Consider the following 24,873-nt stretch of genomic DNA (forward strand, 5'->3'; position numbering starts at 1 on the left):
TGGGCACATGGGCCACAAAGCATGCCCAAAACGGCCAGCAAACGGCTACAAAACGGCTACAACAACGGACAGAAACGGCTACAAAACTGCGCAGTCGGCGGCGGCGCAACGGCTAAAAACAGGCAGAACTGGCATATCGTACCGTACGATATTGTACGGTATCGTACCGTACGAATCGTACGTACGTATTGATTCGTACACGTACGAGAAACAACCCTGATTCAACCAATTTGGAGGAATTACAGATATTCGCCAAAAGAAGACAAAGACAACCAGAAGTTAAGGGAGCAAATAAGTCAACTCCATATGGAACTCGAAAGAGTCCAAATGGAAAAATAACTAGCAGAATTACAGGCAACCTTGGTCCAATAAGAGACACCTAAAGAACAAAGTTCCTCAGTGGGGGAGTGGTGTGGATGGATGACTGCAAAAGAAGAGTGTGACCGTGAAGCAAGACTGGCCGAACAGCTGGCAAAAAAAGCCAAACACAAGGCCAATGAGGAGCGACTGCAAGCAGAACTCAAAGCGAAGGCAAACCACGAGCGACATGCCCAAGAAGACTCGAGGGACTAGTTCCAACAGACACTCCAGACTCTCAATCCTCCACAACCCCCGCCATAGCCTCTACAACAATCATCTGTACCTCACTGAACTTCACCAAGTACAACAGCAAGTGCGACCATTCGGTTGTAACCCAATTCATCCACCAGATTGTAGCCTATTTTTCCCTCTCTGTAACATGCAACGGAATTGTGTAGATGAAAGGATCCTATCACACAGTCTCACACCGCCTTCTGTATCTTGAGTTTCGTGAGTCTTTAGCAATGCACTTCATCACTTCAAACTTTGAGAGAGAGAGAGAGAGAGAGAGGGAGAGAGAGAGACTTGTACACCTTATTGAGTCCCAAATCACCCATTGAAGGGCCCCCTCCTCTTGCCAGGAGTATTTACTTTACTTCTTTGAAGGGAATGACTACAGGACTAACTTTGAGACTGTAGATGAGCCAAACACAAGACCTTCAAAAGACCAAGAGTAGGGCTAACTGCACACTGTTGTAGAAGCACCAATGATGACCAATCTTGATGCCAATGCACTCTTCCAAGGGGTTGTAGGAGGACTGCAATCTGAAGCTGAGAGAAGGGGCGAAATTGGAGGACCATTCTATGGCTGAATATGCAAGCGATGATGGCTGTGTATGCAGGTTGAATAAGCGAGCGATGAAGGCTGTGAATGCAGGCTAAGTATGATGCGTTTCTGCAAGAGAGAAGCAGAAATATGACGACGTGTTTTCTGCCTTGGGATGATTGCTTGAAGATCTACTTGCTAAATGCTTGATCGACTATGATGCTCGATGCCTAAAAGAATGAATCGCTATGTATTTGGTAGGGATGCCGATTGGTGACTAAGGGTGGCTTAAGCCTTAAGACTTATGCAATGGGTTAAATGCTTATGCAATGGTTCACATACAATGCAATAAATGCTTCTAATGCAAACTCTAAGGCTTCTACTGAATTCTATATGCATGAATGATTCTCTTCAAGTGGGTTAAGGGACTTGACTGACTCACACTCTATGGCTGAGGAAAGACCTAGTAGCTCGTGCTTGACATGTCCCAGATTGTGGCTCACAATGGGACCACGGCATACAACAAAATCATATCCTAAAGGGTCCTAGTCATGTACAATGATGAGCCATCTTGTCACCATGCACTATAGTGCAAAGTGTATGTCACACTCTCCAAGATCACAGATACCCAAGATAAAGTCTATCTAGCAGCTCCATAGCTCATAGGTGATGTAGTCACTTGGTGGCAACATTGGTCCCGTTTGCACACAGATTCCTACACTGGCTTACCAAACTATGATTGGGACACCTTCATGTCCGATCTGAAGACCAGGTTTCTACGCAGCCCATGATGAATCTTGAAGAGGAGTTCTACAAACTCACCCAGAACGGTTCCCCTATGCTCACCTACTCCAACAAAGTGATCGCATCAACTCAACAGTTGGGAAAGTCCAAGGAGGAGAAGCTGAAGCAATTCATTCGGGGATTGGATCCAAACATTCGATTCCCCATTTGAAACTTCAAACCCCAAAGTTATGGCAAGACTTTGACTCTTGCGCAGAACCATGAGATGATGCTAGATGAAGGTAAGCCCAACACCGCTCCAATCACCCCCAAACCTCAACAGCAGTAGAGGCAAACCACCCAGCAAAACCAGGAGTCTAACCAACATTTAGGCAAGGGGGCACCCAACAACAAGGACTAGAAGAAGAAGAGCCAAAATAGCTCTTCTCCTGGGAAGGAGCGACAAGATGGACCCAAGAAGACCCCTGAAGATCGAGGAGAGTCTCACTGGAGGATTCTTACAGTCAAATGAGAAGGAGCAGTACTTCAAACAGAACCGTTGTTTTTTCTACCACCACACGGAACATGCAAAGAAGGATTGTTCCAAATGGCAAGCGGAAAAAGACAAACAACCAGCCTCTACAGTGGCTACCACCGCAGCTGTACCACCCCCTCTACCCCCGCCCTCAACCACCAATGTTGTTCAACTCTTGCCCACTTTGAATGCGGTACCCACAGTGATATTCGATGATAAGCAAGAGGGCTAGAGTTGAGGAGCTTCACAAAGGTCTTATCATAGCTTATGGCACAGCGAAGGGGCACCAATTTGTTGTTCTTTCAACATGGGAAATTCACAAGATGCAATTGGCGACCGAGATGAAATGTGCCCTGGTGCCTAGTCATTTGGACGTAGACGGGGTCACTCCCGGCCTGCATACACATCGCCCAAAAAGCTCAACAGTTTGCCTTCATTGTCTAGAAGGCCCAGTTTCAGAGGGAGTTCACTGTCTCGCCCCTCCTCGGGTGCAACATGATTCTAAGGATTCAGTGGTTCCGCAAGTATGCACCCATTCCTAATTGGAGCCAAGACACCTTCACGATGGTCGAAGGTTTGCCAAAGCCTACTATCATTCATTCGCAGGGATCGGAGCATTAAGCGTATTAGTGCAACCGGTACAACAAATACAAGGGCTGGTACAACCGATACAGCAGGTACAATGGCTTTTGTAGAGGGGAGTAAAGTAGTGTAGACTCTCCATAGAGTGATGTAGACAAGAAGGCAAGCAGCCAAAACGATAGAAGAGAGCCTACACTAAGAGAGAGCCTCTTGAATGAAGAGAGAGGGCTCCAATTTATAGATATGGGGCTCTCATGAGCTAGAATGGCAAGTAAAAGCTATAATGATAAGTGTGGAGCTGAGGTGACAAGTGTGAGGACACTTGTCTCGCTTTGATCCATTGTCTTGCTTCATGTCCCAATTTAAGAGATGGTTCATTCCATAAACTTCATCTCTAAAAATATCTCACCTCGTAGACATTCTATCAAACGTGCTTAAGCAAGCCCCACCGTTTGCCTAGCTTACTGCCGTAATGACACGAGCAAAATTTCCATTTGGGGTTGTCCAAAATAGTAACCCTCCTAGATTTTAGGAGCGTGATCCTTTGTATTCGAGGATAATCCCCCATTCCCAAAGCTTGTACTTTCCAAATATTTAGACACCATGGAGTCCACCAAACCCCTTTCATACTAGGAAATGTCCAAGTTGGTGACAACTGCCGCCAACGTGGCAGAGGGTCTAGTTATGTACAAAAAAGAAGCGTTACAATTGCACTTCAAGTACAAAAGATAACTGAGAGTGAAGACATCAACTCACAGCCGCACACTTTGAAGATCTCCTTGGCTAGCCTACGCTCTAAGAGAAACGCACTGTAGAGAGACTAGTGTTCAATAAATGCAGAAGATTATGATGATTTTCCAATATACATATATATAGATACCACCAATGCTGGTCAACCACCTTAACTAAGGTCGGTCTGTTTTAATTTCTCACAACTGGCAATAGCGTTTTTACATGTGGCTCCACTGCCCATGACCTTGCCCATAGTGTTGCCTGCCTTGCCTACGCACATGTCTATGTTGGTCGATCGTGTTAGTAGTCATCTCCTATCTGTACCATATTACTCAATACGGAGTGAGGGCCTCTGTTGTGGGTGTGCCCGCCCAGTTAGGAGTATTCTCCATTTTTCCTCATATTCCATATTTTCCCTGTTTTTTTCTGGTCGTGGGGGACAACAAATCAGTCCATATATGTCCAAATGGTACAAATCTCTCATAGCAGATAAGTCCCCATGAGAGGCCACTAAGACTGCAGCAACATAAGGCCTCCTGGATAATGCATCGGCCACCACATTTTTCTTTCCTGGAGTATGCACAATCTGAAAATGAAACATGGAAAGAAAATTTGCCATTCTCATTTGCTTCTCTGAAAGCTTTGTTTGAGATAGAAAATATCTCAAGCTTTGATGATCTGTCTTGACTACAAATTCAGCCCCAAGAAGATAATGTTTCCATATCTTTAAGGCATGAATTACAGCCAAGAGCTCTTTCTCATAGATATCCATATGAAGCTCAGCATCATGCAAACGATGGCTCTTGTATGCAACTGCATGCCCTTCTTGATTTAGGACAGCTCCTATACAATCACCACAAGCATCACATTCAACCACGAATGACTTGTGCAAGTCAAGAACAATCAAAACGGGTCCACATATGATAGCATGCTTGAGCTGCAAGAAAGCATCCTGTTCCTTTGAAGTCCATTTGAAAGCAGTTTTCTTCTTTGTGAGATCATGTAGAGGAGTGGCAATCATGGCGAAATGCCTAATGAAACGCCTATAATACGAACATAATCCCAGAAAACTACGTACTTGATGTACGTTTTGCAATTCGGGCCAATTCCGAATGGTCTCTATCTTTGCAGGATCCATTGTAACTCCATCCTTGGACACAATATGTCCCAAATAATGAATCTCTGAAAGGAAGAACTCACTTTTCTTGGCATTAATAAAGAGTTTATGCTTCCGCAACTCTTCGGACACTATGACCAAATGAGTTCTGTGTTCCTGCTCATTCTTGGAGAAAACCAGGATATCATCAAAGAATACTCCTGTGAATTTGCGATGGGATCGGAATATCCTATCCATCATACGATTAAACGTAGCAGGAGCATTGGTGAGACCAAAAGGCATTACCAAAAATTCAGATAATCCAAAGGATGTCCTAAATGCAGTTTTATGGACATCTTGTGGCACCACTCGTATTTGGTGATAACCACTCTTCAAATCAAGTCGGCTGAAGCAAGCCGAACCATCAGGCTTATCCAAGATGTCATCAATACGTGGAATTGGGAATCTGTTCTTGATGGTAAGCTTGTTTAAAGCTCTATAGTCCACACACATGCGGAATGATCCGTCCTCCTTTTGAACAATAAGATGAGGAACTAGGCTGAACCAAACCTTTATCTAAAAGCTCATTTACCTGCTTCATGATCTCTTCTTGTTGTGCAGCCCTCACTCGGTATGCGGGTTTGTTAGGTGGAGAATTACCTGGCACAAGATCTATACGATGATCTTCGGGCCTTTGGGGAGGTAATTCACCTGGTAATGAATCAGCAAAACAGTCGTTGAATGCATGAAGAAAATTCAGCCTATCATTAGTCATAGCATCCACATTTTGATGACTTGGTACAATGCTATCACGAACAAAAACCAAGTACGCAGAAAGACTCTTTTTCATTGCTTTATTAATTTGGATGTGTGATACAAGTGGGATGGAATCCCCTTCTTTGCCAGCATCAATAAAATGTATGCGGCCTTTATGCATAAAAGAAATCATATTGATCTTGTACTCTTTGCGGGGCTCAAGCCTATGATCATGGCTTGCCCAACAATACATCACATCCATTTAGTGGAGCAACTAAGAAATGTTCATTATCAAGGTAGCCCTGGATATGTATGCGCAACTTCCCTATCAATGGGGTAACCTGCACCTCTTTACCAACAAATGCAGCTACCATGGGATACATGTCTTGAATGCATGTGACTTTCATGCCCTCCATGAGCACTAGCATACATATACCTATCAGGCTTTGTATCTTGTGGAGAAGATGCATGTCGAGAGGTGACTGTCACCTCTTCCTTTTGCATGAATGACCTCAACCTTTGAGATGCGGGATCTCCATGCTTCAAGCGAGGTGGATTTCTGAATTTCAGCTCTCCGTCGTCCCCCTCTTTGATGTCACCTTTGTGGAGGAGGTAGGCAAGTGCCAACTCCCTTGGCTTCTTGCCCACTTCCCGTGCCATGGACTCAAAAGTCACATCTACCATTTGCATCGGCTTTCCTTGCTTCAATGGCACTTTGCACATGGGGATCTTCATGCAAAAATTTTAACTCTTGCTCTTGTGCCTGCAAAAGCTTTCTCATATGTTCCATTTCAACCTCATTGCATCAGGCTCTTCTTCAAGCATGACTGTCTTTCCTCGAGACAGTTGTCCCTTTAATTCACTATCATTAACCCTTTCAAGGGGCTTGTGCCTTCCTCGTAGAGCATCAGAACCAGGAGAGGCACTAGATGGACCCCTCGAATTAGGCACTTCCAAAGGATTGCCTTGGCTGTCCATTGTGTTAAGTGTGCTAGAAGCAGGGTGTCCAGTACACAGGTTCGTTTCCCCACTAGGAAGATGGAAACAACCGTGCTCTGATACCAATGAAACCGATCCCGTCAAGTGGAAATAGACTCCGCTCGACACCCACATGCGTAATAGCACAACTTAATACCACAATATGAAATGGACAACTTAATACAACTTGAAATTGAAATGAAATAAAATGAAATAAAATGAAATAAATGGACACCAGCACTGGGGCCGGAATGGGCCGACCCCCCCCTCAATATATGATATATTTATTGGGAGTATTTAACAAATACAATGCTCCATGGGTTCCAAGAACCAGATGATGTCCATGTACAAGATGAATACAGTACCAAACAAATAGACTCGAAGTCGAAATTCGAAGTAGAACGACCACTAGCATGGTCCAGTCTCTACAGTCCTGTGCTTTCACTGGACTCCGCGGAGAGCGCCCAACTGGTGTTCCGGGACCACGCACAAACAGGCGCTCCCTAACTAACGCCTGGCTCTCCCGATCTCAGCACCTTTGGACCGTGGTTCTCCAAGAGCTTGGACTACCCGGCACCAAACGAGTGTTGAAGCCATCACGCAGCCCGCCAAAGCCATGTCATGCTTGTGGGAGCTAGTTCCGCCTTGGTGCAGGGAATGGATTGGTTTCCAGGCAAGGGGCACTGGCAGAGCTAATGCTAATCACAGCTATAGGCTGCTTTAGGTCGAAACATGTCCCTCCATTCTTTTGCAAATGCATGCAAGGTCTGCTAGCTATACCTGATGGACGGTGATAAGTTAGATTTGAGTGGATGGATGGAGGTAAACCAAATTGATCTTGTATTCCCTTACACTTCCTAAGGTTTGGCGAGCTCTGTGATTCTCGTCCTGGCGGTAGGTTCTCTCACCCTCTGTGAAGTTTCCTTGTAGATGAATTATCCCATGGGTCGAACACAGTCCGGGTCATACACGGGTGGCACCAGTCTGGCTCCCGTCCATACGACACCTTCCTGCTAACACACGGGTGGCACCAGTCTGGCTCCCGTCCATGTCAGCAAAATACTGGCCTCTTCACATGAGACACCGGCTTGGCCTCAAGTGAACGAGACACATAAATTGGAGATGGACCAAATGGTCGGCCAATTGGTGACAGGATGTATGCCTTCTCCAATACCTACATATTGGCGATCACCTCACCAGCTTGGAGACACACGACTGTGCAGGCGATCATATCTCTCCGCTTGCCCTTAGGTTGCTGCACGTTGGTGGGCTACGTTCTCTACACAGGCAACTACGCCTCCCCTCTACAGGCGGCTGCGCTTCCCTTCCACATGCGGTTATAGGCGGCTTGCACTTCCACTCTGCAGGCGGCTACGTTTCCCTCTACCAGCGGAGTGCTCTCCACAGCAGGCGACTGCGCTCTTCATAGGCGGCTGTGCAGCTGCGCTCTCCACAGCAGGCGGCTGCGCACTCCACAGGAGGCTGCACCACTCCACAGGCGGCTGCAGCCAAGCTTCTTCTACCCTCCTCAAGCCGCTGCGCACCCCTTGCTAGTGGCTGCGCTCCTCCCCTTGCAGGCGGCTGCGCCCTCCTCCTCAGACGGCTGTGCTCTCCTCTACTCGTGGCTCCACAGGCGACTGCGCCCCCAGATCTCCACAGGTGGCTGCGCCCAGGCCTCCTCTCCATTCAGCAAGCGGCTGCGTACTCTTCCTTCTTGCCAGTAGGCTGCTGTACCCTGGTGTCCAACTCTAGCAGCTGCACTTAGACGCCTCGGGTATTTGTCTTCCACTAGCGAGCTACAAGTAAGTGGATTGAGATTTCAGTAAAGGACTTTGATGTAAATCTGATAAGGGATACTCTCTATTGCTAACACCCGTTTGGTGCCGGGTAGTCCAAGCTTCTGGAGAACACGGTCCATGGGTGCCGAGATCGGGAGAGCCAGGCGTTAGTACGGGAGCGCCTGTTTGTGCATGGTCCTGGAACACCAGTGGGGCGCTCTCTGCTGATTCCAGTGAAGGCACAGGATCATAGAGACTAGACTACTCAAGTGGGTTGCTCTCCTTCGAACATCTACTTCGAGTCTCTTGTTTGGTAACTATATTCATCTCAGTTGTACATGGACATCATCTAGTTCATTGAACCCATGGAGCATTGTATCTTTTAAATACTCCCAATAATATATCATATATTGAGGGGGAGGTTGGCTCGTTCCGGCCCCAATGCTGGTGTCCATTGATCAACATTTCATTTCTTTTCAATTTTCAGTTGTTATTAAGTTGTCCATTCAAATTGTGATATTTAAGTTGTGCTATTACGCGTGTGGGTGTCCAACGGAGTCTATTCCCACTTGACGGGATCGGTTTCATATGGGCTGTCCATAATTGTCCTGCATGTGCTTGATGCCAAGAATGCTCACTTGTGCTGAGAATTGTCAGCAAATTCAATTTATGTTATGTTTTCGTGTTTTCATATTGTGTTGGAAGAAACAAGTGCAGCCAATGGTGAATCCTGGGCACCCACAAAGTTGTATTGGAAGCAGACTCCTTTTTGGTAATCTAACCATACAGGGGAGGGGTCAGCCCATCTTCTAGCCCCTAGTGTAGTGTACTGTGCTAATTTGTCATCTTGTTTTATCTGGCATGCTTATGTGTATTTTCAGATTTCATGATTGATTAGATTTTCCGTGTTCAGTTAGCCTTCCGTTTACACATCTACCATCATTACTAGTGATGAGGAGAGCATCTATGTTGACGTGGATGATGGTAGTGTGCATACACATGCTACATATGATGAGGATGAGTTCTATGATGCTAGTGAGTATGTGGATGACATCATCGATGTGGAAAACATTCATAATATGGATAACATCGATGATGAGACTACTCATGTATTTTGCAATGAGTAGCTATTGGGTACCTCATGGAGGATCTATGGAAACCCTGTCTATGACCCTTTCTTGAGAGATAATTGAAGAGTATGATTGTGACCTCTACGAGGGTTATGTGGACAGTGATGAGGATTATGCCTTGGTACATATGGATCATGCTCAGATAGTCACTTGTGATGTGGATCATGCCTATGGACCTATGCATGGTGATGGATGCAGTGAAGATGTCATGGCCCTGTGAAAATGGAACAGCACAAGTGTGGGCATGGTGGTTGTTGAGTCAAAATATTGAATGATTCACATGGGCGGTGCCCGGATAGAGTTAATGATGTGTGGACATCCCTAGGTGTGAAGGGCGGAACTAGAACATTAGAATTCTAATGTTTTATTAAAAGTTGCCCCTAGGCCTTAGTGGCCCCTAGGGAACTTTAATACCAATTAAAGTTGGGGCCCTAGGATTATTATGGGGAGGGGGCCACTCCACTTTTGGAGTGTAAGCTTCTCTCTCCTCTCTCTCTCTCTCTCTCTCTTCTTTTTGGGGAAAAAAAGACGTGGAGCATACATGCTCTTGTTGGGAAGCGTGGAAAAGCTAGGGAAGAGCAAGTCGGCTGCTGCAAGTTTTCTGGCTGCCGTGTTCTCTGTGCAAACCAGCCGTACAACCCTGTACGGACAGGTTGCAGCAGGTATTCTCTTCTGGAACAAGCTGCGCACAGTTTGCTGCGGGTACATCTGCTGTTGCAGGCGGCTGTAGCAGGCGACTATCACAGGTGGCTGCTGGTCCTGGTACAGGCCGTACAGCACTGTACGACTGCCGTACAGTGTACGGACAGTTCAGGTACAGCTGCGCTGGACAGTACAGCTGTTGGCAGCGCTGGACAGATCTGGAACAGGATGGCTGCACAGGTACAGTCGTAGACAGATACTGGCTGCAGGCGGCATATGCAAGGACAACTTTTGGCACGTGTTCCGAGGCAGTACAGACTGGTACAATGCTGTTTTTCAGGACTGTACAGACAGGTACAGCACTGAGGTGGATACAAGGAGGAGGGTACAGACAAGTACATACACACGTGTGAAGCAGGGTTGTGGAAACAAGTGCCTGCAAGTATAGATTGGTACCGTTACTTCCTCCAGTGCCGATCCACGGGATCCACGGGATGATTTTGGTAGCTCCGCATCTGTTCATCTCTCTTTCTTTCTTTCTTTCTTTCTTTCTTTCTCTCTTTCTACTGCTTTATGTCTGTTGCAGATTTGAGCTATCTGGCCCCTTGTGAGGAGGGGTATGGCAGATTAACAAGGGTGGAGACAGATGTTGAATAGTACATGTATGTATGAGCTGAGATGTTGAATCATGTGCTTGAGTTATGTCAAATGTATGCTCATGGCTGCCCTGCTTAGAGGTCTTGGCTAATCAGAGGGAGGCACAGTGTGTTGCTTTGAGACACAGATCTGTGTGCGTGGATCCTCTGTGCTAAGAGGTATTGTGGGCCGTCAGATTGGACATACAGGTGTAATCTCTTGGCTGATTTTGGTTGTACTCAGCCTTTCATACTTTTGGAATTGAATAAAGAAATACCGCAAGGGGCGCCAAGCTTTGGGGCCAACAGGTGTCGCTTTGTTTTCAGATTTGGGCACTCTAGCCCCAATCTTTTCTGTTTTCATATCTAGACTACAAGTGGACGGGTGACTGCTAGTCTACCGCACTCTGGTTTCTATCAGAGGCCGGTTTCAAGGTTCTGTCCCCGGGACCAATCATCAACTTTCTGAAGGGGGTGAGCTCGTGGTTGCCTCGAAGAAAGCCATCGCTGAAAATTTAGCAAACATGTCTGATACAGAGGATGAGTACTTCTAGCATGAAGAAGAAGAGCAAGAGACTTCTCCTGAGAGAGATATATCTGAGGATATTCATGCAGGAGAACAGGCTGTAGATGTTGAGCCTTATGAGGATGTAACACAGCCAGAGGATGTACATGGTAAAGAGGATGATGATGCTCGGTTCAAAGATCGTTTGGCTAGTGTTATGGATGTATTTATGCAGCTCACACAGAGTGAGAGATTTGCTGAATTTATGAGATCCCGTACAGAGCCCGAGAAAAAGAAGAAGAAGGTTCGTTCTAAGAATCTTCCACAGGGTCATAGTGGTGCCATCCCACAGGAACCATCTTTTGGCCAGTTTCCGAACATGCAGCATGCTTATGGTGCAAACTCTCAGAGTTCCTTCTATGGACAGCCACCTATTCTTCAGCAGAATATGCATCCAGGTTATTTTGGTGGTGGCTCGGTGTTCCAATCTATGACTGGGGGTTACCCTCAGGGAGGCATGGGTATGCACGGGCCTTTTGGAGCTAATTTTCAGCCTGGTATGCAGGGGAATATGTATGGTGGTATGCAGTCCGGTATCCAAGGAAATATGTTTGGGGGCATGCAACCTGGAATGCAAGGCAATATGTTTGGTGGTATGCAGCCAAGTATTCATAACGGAATGTTTGGAAACATGTCTGGGATGTATGGTATGCCAAGTGTGGGAATGGGAAATGTTGACCCAATGATGGGCATGAATGTTGGGGGCAGCAATCTTGCGAAACCACTTCCATATGATAATCTAACGCCTATGGGAAAGGCAAAGGATTACAAGGAAGGGGGAGCTGCAGTGAAGTTTGATACATTCAGTGGGGCCAAAGATAAATTGAAAGCACTTACCTTTTTACAGCAGTTTGATGCTGCTTTTTCTGGTGGGAATTACACAGAGTCCTCTAAGGTGAGAAAAGCTGCCACTTTTCTCAAGGGCAATGCTTTGCAGTGGTGGTCTACTCTTCTTTTGCAGGGCATAGCACCCACTACATGGGTCCAATTTAAACAGGTTTTCTCTTCCGTATGGCTCACATCTACATTTGAGGTGGATGTTATGACTGCAAGAATTTGGAGGATTATAACAAGAATTTTTGGTAAGCTTTACTCCCAGTGACTTCTTACCGTGCAGTGCCATTGTCTGAGCAGGTAGAGAAGTATTGTTGTGGGCTGCCCAAAGAGGTACGAGATTATCGTATCAAGACAAGAGTAATGAACATGTCATAGATGATTGAAAATGCTCTGACAGCTAATGCGTTACTCACTGGAGGTTCATCCGGGTTTAAAGGCAGTAAGAACTTGAGCAAGAAAGCTGAAAAATCTGGGCATGCTTCTCGTGATGCTAAAGGGTCTTCAGAGACGAAGTATAAGAAGTTGCCAATGCCCAAGAGGACTTCTGAGGAAAGACAGGCTTTGAGAGATGCTCATAAGTGTTTTTACTGTACTGAAGAGGGGCATATGTCATTCAATTGTCCCAAGAGGAAGTCCCAAAAGGACTCTGACAATAAAGGAGAGCCCAAGTCAAAGAAACCAAAACCTTCTGCGGGGTTAGTTCCTGATCTTGTGGGGGAACAGCCAGGTGGTGAAGCAACAGAGTTGTGCAGGGCATGGGACAAAGTGAGAGATCAGAATGCCTTGATATTCTTTGACACAGGTGCTAGAGCCAACTTCATTTCACCAGATTTGGCTAGTCGATTGGGGATTCGCGCAGAGGAGATGGGGCCGTTACATGAGGCTAATATGGCTTATCCAGGGTATGCAGAACCCGTTACTCCTATTATTGGGAAGCTTCGGCTTTATTTGCAGGGTTATGTGGACACCGAAGAGTTCTTTATCATGCCACTTGATGGCTGTGATGTTTTGTTGGGGATGCCATGGTGCCACAGAGTACATGCGGTGGTGGATACTTACAATAGGAAAATCACTCTGACTCATAGAGAGAAAGAACATGTATTGGATGTAAAACTCAAAGGGGAATCTGTTCCTATTTTATCCGCTTCGGCGATTTCATCCGTAATGAAAAAGCATATTTCCGCGTACTTGATTTATGTAAAGGATGCACAGGATGATGAGTCTAAGTCTAATTTGTCTATGTTAGATAAGGACAGGACTGATTTCTTATGTGGGTTTCAAGACTCTTTTTCCGAGTCATTGCCAGGAGAACTTCCTCCTGAGAGGCCAGAAGATTATGCCATTGATCTGATTCCTGGTAGTACTCCACCGAATAGACCGCCGTACCGTGTTAGTGCAGCCCAGCAGGAAGAGATTATGAGTTAGGTGCAAGAGCTTTTGAATAAGGGGTTGATACAGCCTAGCTCATCACCCTTTTGCTCACCTGTACTCTTGGTGCAGAAGAAGAATGGTTCTTGGCGCATGTGTATTGATTACAGGGTGCTGAACAAGAATACCATCAAGAATCGATTCCCCATACCGAGGATCGATGACATTTTGGACCGCTTACAAGGCTCCACAGTCTTTAGTCGCATTGACTTGAAAAGCGGGTATCATCAGATACGCATTAGACCCGAGGATGTGCATAAGACAGCATTCCGAACCACGTTTGGGTTGTATGAGTTCTTGGTTATGCCCTTTGGTCTGACAAATGCGCCTGCCACATTTAACAGAATGATGGACAGGATTTTCAGGCCTCATAGAGAGTTTGTGGGCACATTCTTTGATGATATGATTGTGCATTCACGAACTTAGGAAGAGCATAGAAGGCATTTGGCCATTGTGTTTGCAGAACTCAGAAACCATAGACTGGTTGTTAATGGCAAGAAGAGTGAGTTCTTTTTGCAAGAGATACATTTCTTGGGGCATATTGTGTCTGCGCATGGAGTCCGTATGGATCCAACAAAGGTGGAAGCAATTCTTAATTGGCCAGATTTGAGGACCGTGCATGATGTACGCAGCTTTCTAGGATTGTGTTCCTATTACAAGCGTTACATACGGTACTTTGCTGAAATTGCTTCGCCTCTTCATGCTTTGACGAAGAAGGCGACTCCGTTTAGATGGGCTGATCGGGAAATTACAGCATTCAAAAAGCTCAAAGAAAAGCTTACTTCGGACCCAGTATTGGTGCTACCGGACCTCCGAAAGGCTTTTGTTGTCCAGTGTGATGCATGTGGAAGTAGCATTGGTGCAGTTCTCATGCAAGAGGGACATGTCATAGCCTATGAGAGTAGAATATTGCAAGATGCCGAGAAGCATTTACAGGTTTATGAGAAAGAGATGTTGGCTGTAATTCACGCTCTTTCTACATGGAAACACTACTTGCTTGGGGCTGATTTTACTGTACAGACAGATCATCAAACCTTGCGTTATTTCCTCATGCAAACTAAGCTTTCAGAGAAGCATATGCGTTGGGCAAACTTTTTGTCAATGTTTCACTTCCAGATTGTGCATGTGGAAGGCAAAAAGAATGTAGTAGCAGATACTTTGTCACGCAAGCCACAGGTCTCTGCAGTTTCACTTGCTTATCATCATGAGCTTGATGAAATGAAAGAGCAGTATGCCCATGATGAGGACTTTGAAAGGTTGTATGATCAGATGTCTGAGAGTCAACGGCATGAGCACTATACTCTCAGAGATGGGTTTTTATTGATGCATGGCAGACTGTGTGTTACCAGGCCATTGCGACTCAAGGTTATGATTGAAAGTCATGCTCCACCGTATGCAGGTCATAGAGGTATTGACGCCACGGTCAAAGCAGTGGAGACTCTCTTTTATTGGCCAACCTTGAGAAGAGATGTTGATGCCTTTGTGAGGCAATGCATCGTATGTCAGAAGGTAAAGTTTGACCGTCAGAAGACACCAGGGTTATTACAGCCTTTACCTATTCCAGATAGACCTTGGGAGAGCATTGCCATGGATTTTATATTTGATCTTCCACGGACACAAACGGGAAATGATGGCATCTGGACTATCATATGCAGGTTCAATAAGCAGGCACATTTCATTCCTGTGCGTAAGACGATCAAAGTGGATCATATGGTGAAGTTGTTCATGGCGAACATCTTCAAGTATCATGGCTTGCCTACGTCTATCATTAGTGACCGTGATCCACGGATGACGAGTTTGTTCTGGAGAGGGTTGTTTGACAACATGGGTACAACTCTCAAGTTTTCATCGTCATTTCATCCACAGACAGATGGTCAGTTAGAAGAGGCTAACTCTACAGTATTGGATCTTCTCAAGTGTTATGTGTCCGAGCACAAGCAACAATGGGAAAAGTATCTTCCTTTGGTGGAGTTTGCATATAACAACACTGTGCATACCTCGACAAGCAAGGCGCCTTTTGAGATTGTGGAAGGAGGGAAGAAGGTACCACCCATTTTGCATACAAAGGATAAGATCTTTGAGGCTGATCAGTATGTGGAGAGTCTGGATGAAGCTTATCGGAGAGTTAAGTTGGCACTCCAGAAAACTCAGCAGAAGCAAAAGAAAGCCGTAGACCGTCACAGACGTGATTTACAATTTGCATTGGGTGATTGGGTTCTTTTGCGCTTTGAAAAGGCTAGACTCAAGAAGATGAAGGGTAAAGAGCACTTATTCCCTAAATTGAGCATGCGTTATTATGGGCCTTTTCAGGTTTTGGAAAAGATTGGTGAGGTAGCCTATCGTTTGAAGCTACCAGATCACTGGAGGATTCACAATGCTTTTCACGTGAGTCTCCTTAGACCTTTCCGTGGAGATGTGCCTGACGATGTATCAGATGAGGCTCAGCCGGAAGTTGAGGAACTTGATGAGGTTCTGATTCCAGAGCAGATACTAGCACATAAGGAAAGGAAGGTACGAGGTAAAGTTTCCCGTCGCTATCTTGTGAAGTTCAAGAACTATTCACCGATGGATGCGAAGTGGATGGAGGAAGGTGACTTAACAGATTCACCTCAGGTTTTGCAGCTTTATCTCGATGCCTTTGAGTTAGAGCCCACTCTTGTTGTGGCTCATTCAGGTTCAGCAGAGCATGGGTCGGGAGCATTACCTGATGCTCAAGAGGGGGGTAGCACCTCCACTCCCTTGATACAGACAGGCTCAGATGACATCTAGAGGTCGCTTGGTGCAGTTTTTATCTCACCCGAAGGTACTGAGGCTGACAGTACATCTGTTTATGGGACTTCTATGATATATGTGTACTAGTCACATGGGATTTTGTGGATATGTATGGTTCACAGTGGTATACAACTTGGACTATTACTACGCCATTGTTTTGCAGTGAATGATGTTGATACATGTGCATGGCTTAGATAGATTGGGACGCTGATCTTGCCATATTGTATATTTCACTTTGGATATTTTGCTGTATCACCAGAATGCAATCGAGGACGCTTGCCATTTTTCAAGAGGGGGGTATGTCATGGCCCTGTGAAAATAGAACAGCACAAGTGTGGGCATGGTGGTTGCTGAGTCAAAATATTGAATGATTCACATGGGGGGTGCCCGGACAGAGTTAATGATGTGTGGACATCCCTAGGTGTGAAGGGGGGAACTAGAACATTAGAATTCTAATGTTTTATTAAAAGTTGCCCCTAGGGAACTTTAATACCAATTAAAGTTGGGGCCCTAGGATTATTATGGGGAGGGGGCCACTCCACTTTTGGAGTGTAAGCTTCTCTCTCCTCTCTCTCTCTCTTCTTTTTGGGGAAAAAGAAACGTGGAGCATACGTGCTCTTGTTGGGAAGCGTGGAAAAGCTAGGGAAGAGCAAGTCGACTGCTGCAGGTTTTCTGGCTGCTGTGTTCTCTGTGCAAACCAACCGTACAGCCCTGTACGGACAGGCTGCAGCAGGTATTCTCTTCTGGAACAAGCTGCGCACAGTTTGTTGCGGGTACATCTGCTGTTGCAGGCGGCTGTAGCAAGCGACTATCACAGGTGGCTGTTGGTCCTGGTACAAGCCGTACAGCACTGTACGACTGCCGTACAGTGTACGGACAGTTCAGGTACAGCTGCGCTGGACAGTACAGCTGTTGGCGGCGCTGGACAGATCTGGAACAGGCTGGCTGCGCAGGTACAGTCGTATACAGATACTAGCTGCAGGCGGCATATGCAAGGACAGCTTCTGGCACATGTTCCGAGGCAGTACAAACTGGTACAGTGCTATTTTTCAGGACTGTACGGACAGGTACAGCACTGAGGTGGATACAAGGAGGAGGGTACAGACAAGTACATACACACGTGTGAAGCAGGGTTGTGGAAACAAGTGCCTGCAAGTATAGATTGGTACCGTTACTTCCTCCAGTGCCGATCCACGGGGTGATTTTGGTAAGCTCCGCATCTGTTCATCTATCTCTCTCTCTACTGCTTTGTCTGTTGCAGATTTGAGCTATCTGGCCCCTTGTGAGAGGAGGGGTATGGCAGATTGACAAGAGTGGAGACAGAGGTTGAACAGTACATGTATGTATGAGCTGAGATGTTGAATCATGTGCTTGAGTTATGTCAGATGTATGCTCATGGCTGCCCTGCTTAGTGGTCTTGGCTAATCAGAGGGAGGCACAGTGTGTTGCTTTGAGACACAGATCTGTGTGCGTGGATCCTCTGTGCTAAGAGGTATTGTGGGCCGTCAGATTGGACATACATGTGTAATCTCTTGGCTGATTTTGGTTGTACTCAGCCTTTCATACTTTTGGAATTGAATAAAGAAATACCGCAAGGGGCGCCAAGCATAGTTGTCACGGTACGAAAATACGATACCGTACGAGAATATTCGGTACGATATGAAATTTTGGGATACGGTACGATAAAATACGGTTTTTTAAATTAAAGAACACCTACAAACATAGACATTTTCAATTTGGAAGGGTAGAGTCTAGAGAAGTTGTTTCAAACCAAAATATCATTAAAAACAACTAAACAAGTTTGAAGTGACAAACAAAAGTACATAAGTATAGAGGTGCGATGCGATCATGTGCGCTAGGCGCGAGTACAAAAAGAGAGGCTAGAGCCAAGGCCCAAGGAGAGACTAGACAAAGGCATCACTATCAGAGCTCTCGCTGAAATCATCCTCATGAGAAGAGGACACATCAGTGGCCTCGCCGAAGTCGCCATCGCTAAGAAGGTTGCCCTCATCATCGAACTCGGGCTCTCTAAGCTCATGTGAGAAGCCAAAGGGAGCATCCTCATCTGCAAGAGCGAGTGTGGAGCTACCCGATCCACGCCGCACATAGGTATGCACTATGTCCCTGGGAGCACCACGAACCGTGCATCCACGGCTTCCTACTTGCACTCCTCTGCCACTACCTCCACGCCCACGACGAGTGCGAGTAGGTCGTCGATCAAATGACTCGAGCTCTCGAGTGACAAGCAATGTATTAGAATTTGGTTCCAAATTTCAATAAACATTGAAGTTTGAAATTTGAATGCTTATAACTTATAACTTATAAGTTGTAACTTATACCTGTCTCGCTGATTCCATCTTTTGCATTGCGCGCAGCATGCGCAAGTTAGCGCGGCAATACACTAGCCGCTCTAACTATTGCGTGCTCAAGCGATTACGTAACTTCGTGTGTACAAGTGAGTAGGAACTCCAGTTCCTCACATGCACCTGAAGAGCAATCCTGAGCTAGGATTCTCAAAGCCACCTTTTGGAGGCTTGAGAGCGCATACCCAAATGTCTCCCACCAAAAGAGGGGCTTCACAAGGGATTCCCTCTTCCAACAGGTAGTAGATGCAAACGCGGCTCCTCCCCTTTGGTCATTGTAGCTTATGAGCTCCTCAAGGAACTTCCCATGGCGATCCTCCGGCAATGCTTTGGGCAAGTAAGCATCTCGAGCTTCAAGTAGCTCCACGTTGGTGAAGAGGGCGGGTGATTTGTAAGCCGGATGCAATAAAGCGGCAAGACCATGGATAGGTCTTCGCATCCACTTCCATCTCTTCTCCACAATGGCCAACATACCATCGCGCTTCTCCTCGTCGATGGAAGGAGAAACGCGTAACTCTGCTATGGCCTCTCCCATGAAGTGAACAAGAAGGCCCATGGTGGCTCCCTCCATGTCGGTCATCCGTGATACCCTATAGAAGGGCGTGACCGCAATGACAATAGTGCGGACCGACTGCCAAAACTCCTCCTTTAGGCAAAGCCGTTGCATGGCTTTGGCCTCCGCCGATTCTCGCTCATCCCACTCATTCCACATTGTGGAGACCACTGTTTGGCGAAGGGAGGATTTCACATCGTGGAGGCGCTCCAAGAGGAGCCACATGTAGGCGAAGCGTGTAGATGAAGGCTTCTTCAATTCCAACTTGCTATGTTCGCGGAACATGGCAAGCACCTTCACCTTTGTGGTGAAGAAGGTAACAAAAGAGATAGCTTCGGTCATTACTTCCTTCATCCACACTAACTTGCCCATATCCTCCATGAGCAAGTCAATGCAATGGGAGGCACAAGGCGTCCATACTATGGAGGGATAGTCCTTCTCGAGCAACTTCCCCATCCGACGGCAATTTGAAGCGTTGTCGGTGATGACTTGCACCACGTTCTTCGATCCAACCTACATGTCACGACTCACAATGCACATGAATGGATGCAATGAGCGTATGCCGTATGAGACTTGAGTCATGACTCATGATATAGCCACATATGATCATATCACATATACCAAAGCCTAAACTTTAAAGACTTTAGTGCAATTTGAAAGTTGAAACTTACCTCCATGATGGCTTGCTTGATATGGCGATATATGAATGCACCCGATGTTTTCCTCCCCGCCTTTCCGGAATCCACGCCCCGCACAAAGTATGTGCCAAGAGGGCAAGAGACAAGTATATTGATGATGCCTCTCTTCTTCCGGTCACTCCATCCGTCGGAGAGGATGCTACACCCATACTTGGACCATGCCGCCCGCACCGGATTGAGAGATCTATCGATTCTTTCCCTCTCGTCCACAAGCCTCTTCGTGCGCATGTCATGATAGGAGACGCCGGTCCATCCTTCACATGGGCCCACATTTGCAATGGCTTTCACCATTGACTTCCATTGATCTACCTTGAGCACATGGAATGAGAGATTGCACTCAATAATGGTGCGTGCAATCTCTATATCCGCTAGCCGTTGCCGTTCTCGGAGATGTGATAGAGAAGAAGAGAACCCCCCGGTGGCTTGGGCTAGAGTGGCTTGCCTCATGGGAGACTCAAGCCTTTGTCTCTTTGAGGAGGCGGAGGCGGAGGCGGCACCGATGGAGGTGGCACCGATGGAGGCGGCGGGGGAGGATGTATCACAAGGCGGGGAAATGACCTCATCATCCGCCCTTGAGCTTCTACCACTATCATAGTGAGCACCCAATCCACCCTTGATCTTGTTGAAGATCTCATCGGATATAGCAAGGGGGACTTCCTTGCATGGCGCAACTTGCCCCCCCACCTTTCCAACATGTTGGAGAAGCCTAGTAACTCCACTTGTGTATTGTTTGCCACAATACTTACAAGTCCACCTATATGACTTGGACTTTCCATCGGCTTTCTCTACATGGATAGCATGCACATTGAAGGCTTCATTCTTCTCCCTTGTCATTGTAATAGAGAGAGAGAAGTTAGAAGATTCAAGAGATGGATAGGCTTGAGAGAGAGAGAGAGAGAGAGAGAGAGAGGCTTGAGAAAATGAGAGAGTGAGGCTTGAGTCTTGACTCTTGAGAGAGAGAGAGCCTAAAGGCTTGAGAGAGAGAGAGAGAGGCTTGAGAGAGGGCCTATGGGGGAGAGAGTGGCTTGAAAGTTGAGAGAGAGAGAGAGAGAGAGAGAGGGGGGGGCTTGATGGTCACTTGAGCAAGACTCAAGAGAGGGGGGGGCTTGATGGTTACAACTCACTAGAGTAATGAGCATTGAGAGGCTAGAGCTTTGAGAGAGGCTTAGGGGGTGGGCATTTTATAAGGCCATGTAGCATGGGCCATGGCCAATGGGCACATGGGCCACAAAGCATGCCCAAAACGGCCAGCAAACGGCTACAACAACGGACAGAAACGGCTACAAAACTGCGCAGTCGGCGGCGGCGCAACGGCTAAAAACGGGTAGAACTGGCATATCGTACCGTACGATATCGTACCGTACGAATCGTACGTACGAATTGATTCGTACACGTACGAGAAACAACCCTGGCGCCAAGCTTTGGGGCCAACAGGTGTCGCTTTGTTTTCAGATTTGGGCACTCTAGCCCCAATCTTTTCTGTTTTCATATCTAGACTACAAGTGGACGGGTGACTGCTAGTCTACCGCACTCAGGTTTCTATCAGAGACCAGTTTCAAAAGACATGGATTCACATTTAATGAAACATGCTATGGAGTATGAGACATTCTCCTTTGATGCTCATGGATGCCTATGCATTGACGCAGACATAGTCTATCAGGTATTCATTTTTGGGCATGATGTATTCACGTATGCTCCGATTGGGTAGTTCTATACGGACTATCATGTACCCACAAGATCCTATGCATGGGTGCATTATCCTTTTTACCCAGGGGGACATTGGACGCATCTCATCAATGGTGATCCGAGAGGAGGTAGGATCGATCCAGTCATGGGTCACATATGGCTTGGATTTCCATTCGATCCATCATTAACCTCACAGTTGACAACATCCTCCTATCCTTTACATTCAATCTGGGTGGACGTCGTGAACATGTTTTTGATCGCGGATATACCTAGGCCATGAGCGCATTTTTGGCTTTTGTATATAGCCACTTGTATATGTTTTGTGCACAACCACCCTTCAATTTCGAGAACGAAATCATTGTAGGAAGGGATGGTTTGTAATGAAGTAGATTTGGTTGCACGTGCACATGGGGGATGGTGCCTAACACTTGGGCTTAGGGTCATTTACATGTGTACCTTTGGGGACCTTGGGCTATATTACACATAGGACTCATGGGCATTGTACCCTTTTTTATCATATACATTTTCATGAGTACACTTACTCTTTGGAGCTCTAACCTTCCATGGTGAGCTTTTCCCTCTTGAGATGTTAGGATGGTGACCCACACCCATGTTGTCACTCCATGCCTTAAACGGTCAACCCTAGTTTCTTGCAAATAAGCGACCCAAAAAGCTTTCATTGTGAAAAACCATTTAGACTATGATGAGCATAGCGTAGCACATTATATATTTCATGTTTGGTGATACAAGAATAAATCAAGTCATAGCAACTTTTGCATAGTAAAACTGCGGGCAATGGAGCCTTGAGAAGACTGTTGAATGCATACATAGGGAAAAAAACAGCACCTTGTATCTATATTTTAAACTTAGATTTTCATCTCCGTAATCTGCCACGACCAATCCATTGAGTACTTTGGCACCAACAAAACCATTGATTGATAGAGCTTTCATCTCTTCTCGTTGTTCCTCCTCAACTTTAAGCTCGCCGTTTGGAAAAACTATTGATCCCCTTGGCTGCAGTGCAACATAACAACCTATAAGCACACCATAGTATCACATATCAAGACAACACCAATAACAAAAGAACTAGAACCACATGAATGTTAAAACTTCTTCAAGAATGGTGGATACGCATTGCTTACCAATCCAGTGGCAGGTACATCATAGCCTATCTCAGCTTGATAAGCTGCATTAGAAGAGCGTACAGTGAGTTTCAGCTCTCCTTGTTGTGCCTGTAGCAGAGCAAGCATTGACCTTTAATCAAAATCTAGGGTTTATGTAATCAAGAAAATGGAGACCCAAGGCGTTTCATCACATTCGAGAGTGTCCAAGCATGACGGTGGGTTTATCTAGGCGAAATGAGAATGCAATCATGTAGATTCGGGGTCAGTTTGTGTGGGCCGATTGAGAATGCAAGCATGAAAAGTGGAATTTGTACCCCGAAAAAAATTTGTTAACACGAAATGAAGCATCATGCATAAAGAATTGGAGCTTAAGAAAAGGGAATGGGAATGCACGCATCATGCACATGCAAGAGAATGCAAGCAACAGGCATATGCATGACAATGCAAGTATCATGCATGAAGAATTCCCATCAGCAAGGCAAGGCAAGCATCATGCATATTAGAATGCAAGAGTGAATAATTAGGGCAAGATCAAAGCCACAGCTACCTGAATGTCTCGGAGGTACTTGAGGTGGAAGCGGTGGCCGAGGTCGGAGGCGATGGTGAGGAGCGCATTCCTGTCTGCATGGTCGTACAAGAGGGAGAGGTTCTTGGAGGAGAAGCCTAGGACGGGCGGCCGAACATCCCCCTCTTGATCGCGCTGAAAGGAGGCCTTGAGCTTGGCCAGGCCGCCCAACAGGCGGGCCGACAGCTTGTTTGTGAACACGCCCCCATCGCTGTCGTACTCTGTGGAGACTTTCAAGGCTGCGTAATCTCTGAGGTCTTTCCACTTTGAAGAGGCCTTCTGCTGGTCCTGCAACAACCCTGATGATGACGACGGCGGGCTCTCCTTCATGACGCCCTCCGCCATAGATGGAGATGAAATGGGCGGCACTTCCTCCTCCGCCATTCGAAACAGCAGCCGGCTCTGTGATGTCTGCAGCCACCACAACGGATCCAATTGGAGTAAGGATCCTTCCTTCGATGATGGAGCAGCGGTGAAGCCCACAAGTTTGGAAATTCAAAATTGATTCATTAAATCCATTTCTTGGAGTGGTTAAAGTGGACGATGTCCCAGCCCATGGTGCGGGTTCGATCTTCGCTCTCTACGGTGTTGGGCGTCCTTGTAACTGGAGTCCGGTGGTATATAAACCGGTGTTTCTCGCCAAATTTTTATAATAATAAAAAAGAACCAATGTCACAAAAAAAAACCGTCCTTTAGTGTAATCTTCACCACTAAAGGGCGGTTTATTCAGGTAATTCTATCTTGGCTTAACCCTATAGTGTTGAAGGTCACATTTACACTCGTGATAGGGGCCTTGTGCCGCATGGATGGTGACGAGGAGTAGTTCGAGAGAACTTCTCCTCACCACCACTCTGAGGGCAGCTTACTGTCATTTTCAAAGGGTGAGGTTGGCCATCAAAAGGCAACTCTAATGCCTTTTAGGATGGTCACACTCTAAACTAGTCAAAGATTGTCTCCATTCACCAAATAGTTGGTACTTGGACATCATGCAATTTCTAGCTCCCAAGCTAGTGGCATTAAATATTTGCTTCTTTTGCAAAAAAACAAAAGAAGGTGTATCAATACTATGTAATTTGTGAAGCATGACATTTCTCATTATGAGAAAAAAACACATAGCCCTACGGCCCATCCTCACCACACTGACAACAATAAAGTTATCCTTGGTCCAGAGAACCCTCTTCACTGTAATAAAAGCGAGATCCATAATCCATGGTCACGTAGAAACCTCGTGAGTGTAATAAGTGAGATCTATAACCCATATGATATCATAGATAGTCACAACAACCATTCAACCAACCATGGCAAATGACAATCATCAATTTGCTATGTGACACATGGAGGGCTTATCATCTAGGCCCTTAAAAGAGAAGTTCTTCACAATCTTTGTAATTTGATTCATTTGACATGGAACTCGCAGCCTTAAATAGGGAGCACATGTCCACAACCATAATCTGATTCCTTTGACATGGAACTCACAACCTTAAAATAGGAAGCACATGTCCACGACCATAACCCAATGGTAGATCACAATCCTTTTATATCATCTACTAGAGAAGAAGACATGAAATA

At 46.1% G+C, this 24,873-nt stretch overlaps 1 protein-coding gene and 1 pseudogene across 4 annotated transcripts in view; both read right to left on the reverse strand.

Moving 5' to 3' along the window:
* The window catches only part of LOC147630145 (outer envelope pore protein 37, chloroplastic-like), a 39,302-nt gene extending 15,493 nt beyond the window's left edge, over window positions 1-23,809 (reverse strand). For 3 of the 4 annotated variants that reach the window (XM_086811775.1, XM_086811772.1, XM_086811771.1), the window contains exons 1-3: window positions 23,287-23,809; window positions 22,758-22,847; window positions 22,462-22,629 (exon numbers count right to left, since the gene is read on the reverse strand). In XM_086811775.1, the coding sequence (XP_086667901.1) occupies window positions 22,462-22,629; window positions 22,758-22,847; window positions 23,287-23,688 (660 nt within the window). In that variant the 5' untranslated portion in view covers window positions 23,689-23,809. The remainder of the gene's footprint in view (window positions 1-22,461; window positions 22,630-22,757; window positions 22,848-23,286) is intronic. The other variant, XM_086811774.1, reaches the window with a different exon arrangement.
* Window positions 18,155-20,953, reverse strand: LOC147630147 (uncharacterized; annotated as a pseudogene).
* Window positions 23,810-24,873: the final 1,064 nt, after the last annotated feature.

The sequence above is a fragment of the Cibotium barometz genome, chromosome 17 (genome assembly GCF_041138505.1).
Source record: "Cibotium barometz isolate CiBa-2024 chromosome 17, ASM4113850v1, whole genome shotgun sequence".
NCBI lineage: Eukaryota > Viridiplantae > Streptophyta > Polypodiopsida > Cyatheales > Cibotiaceae > Cibotium > Cibotium barometz.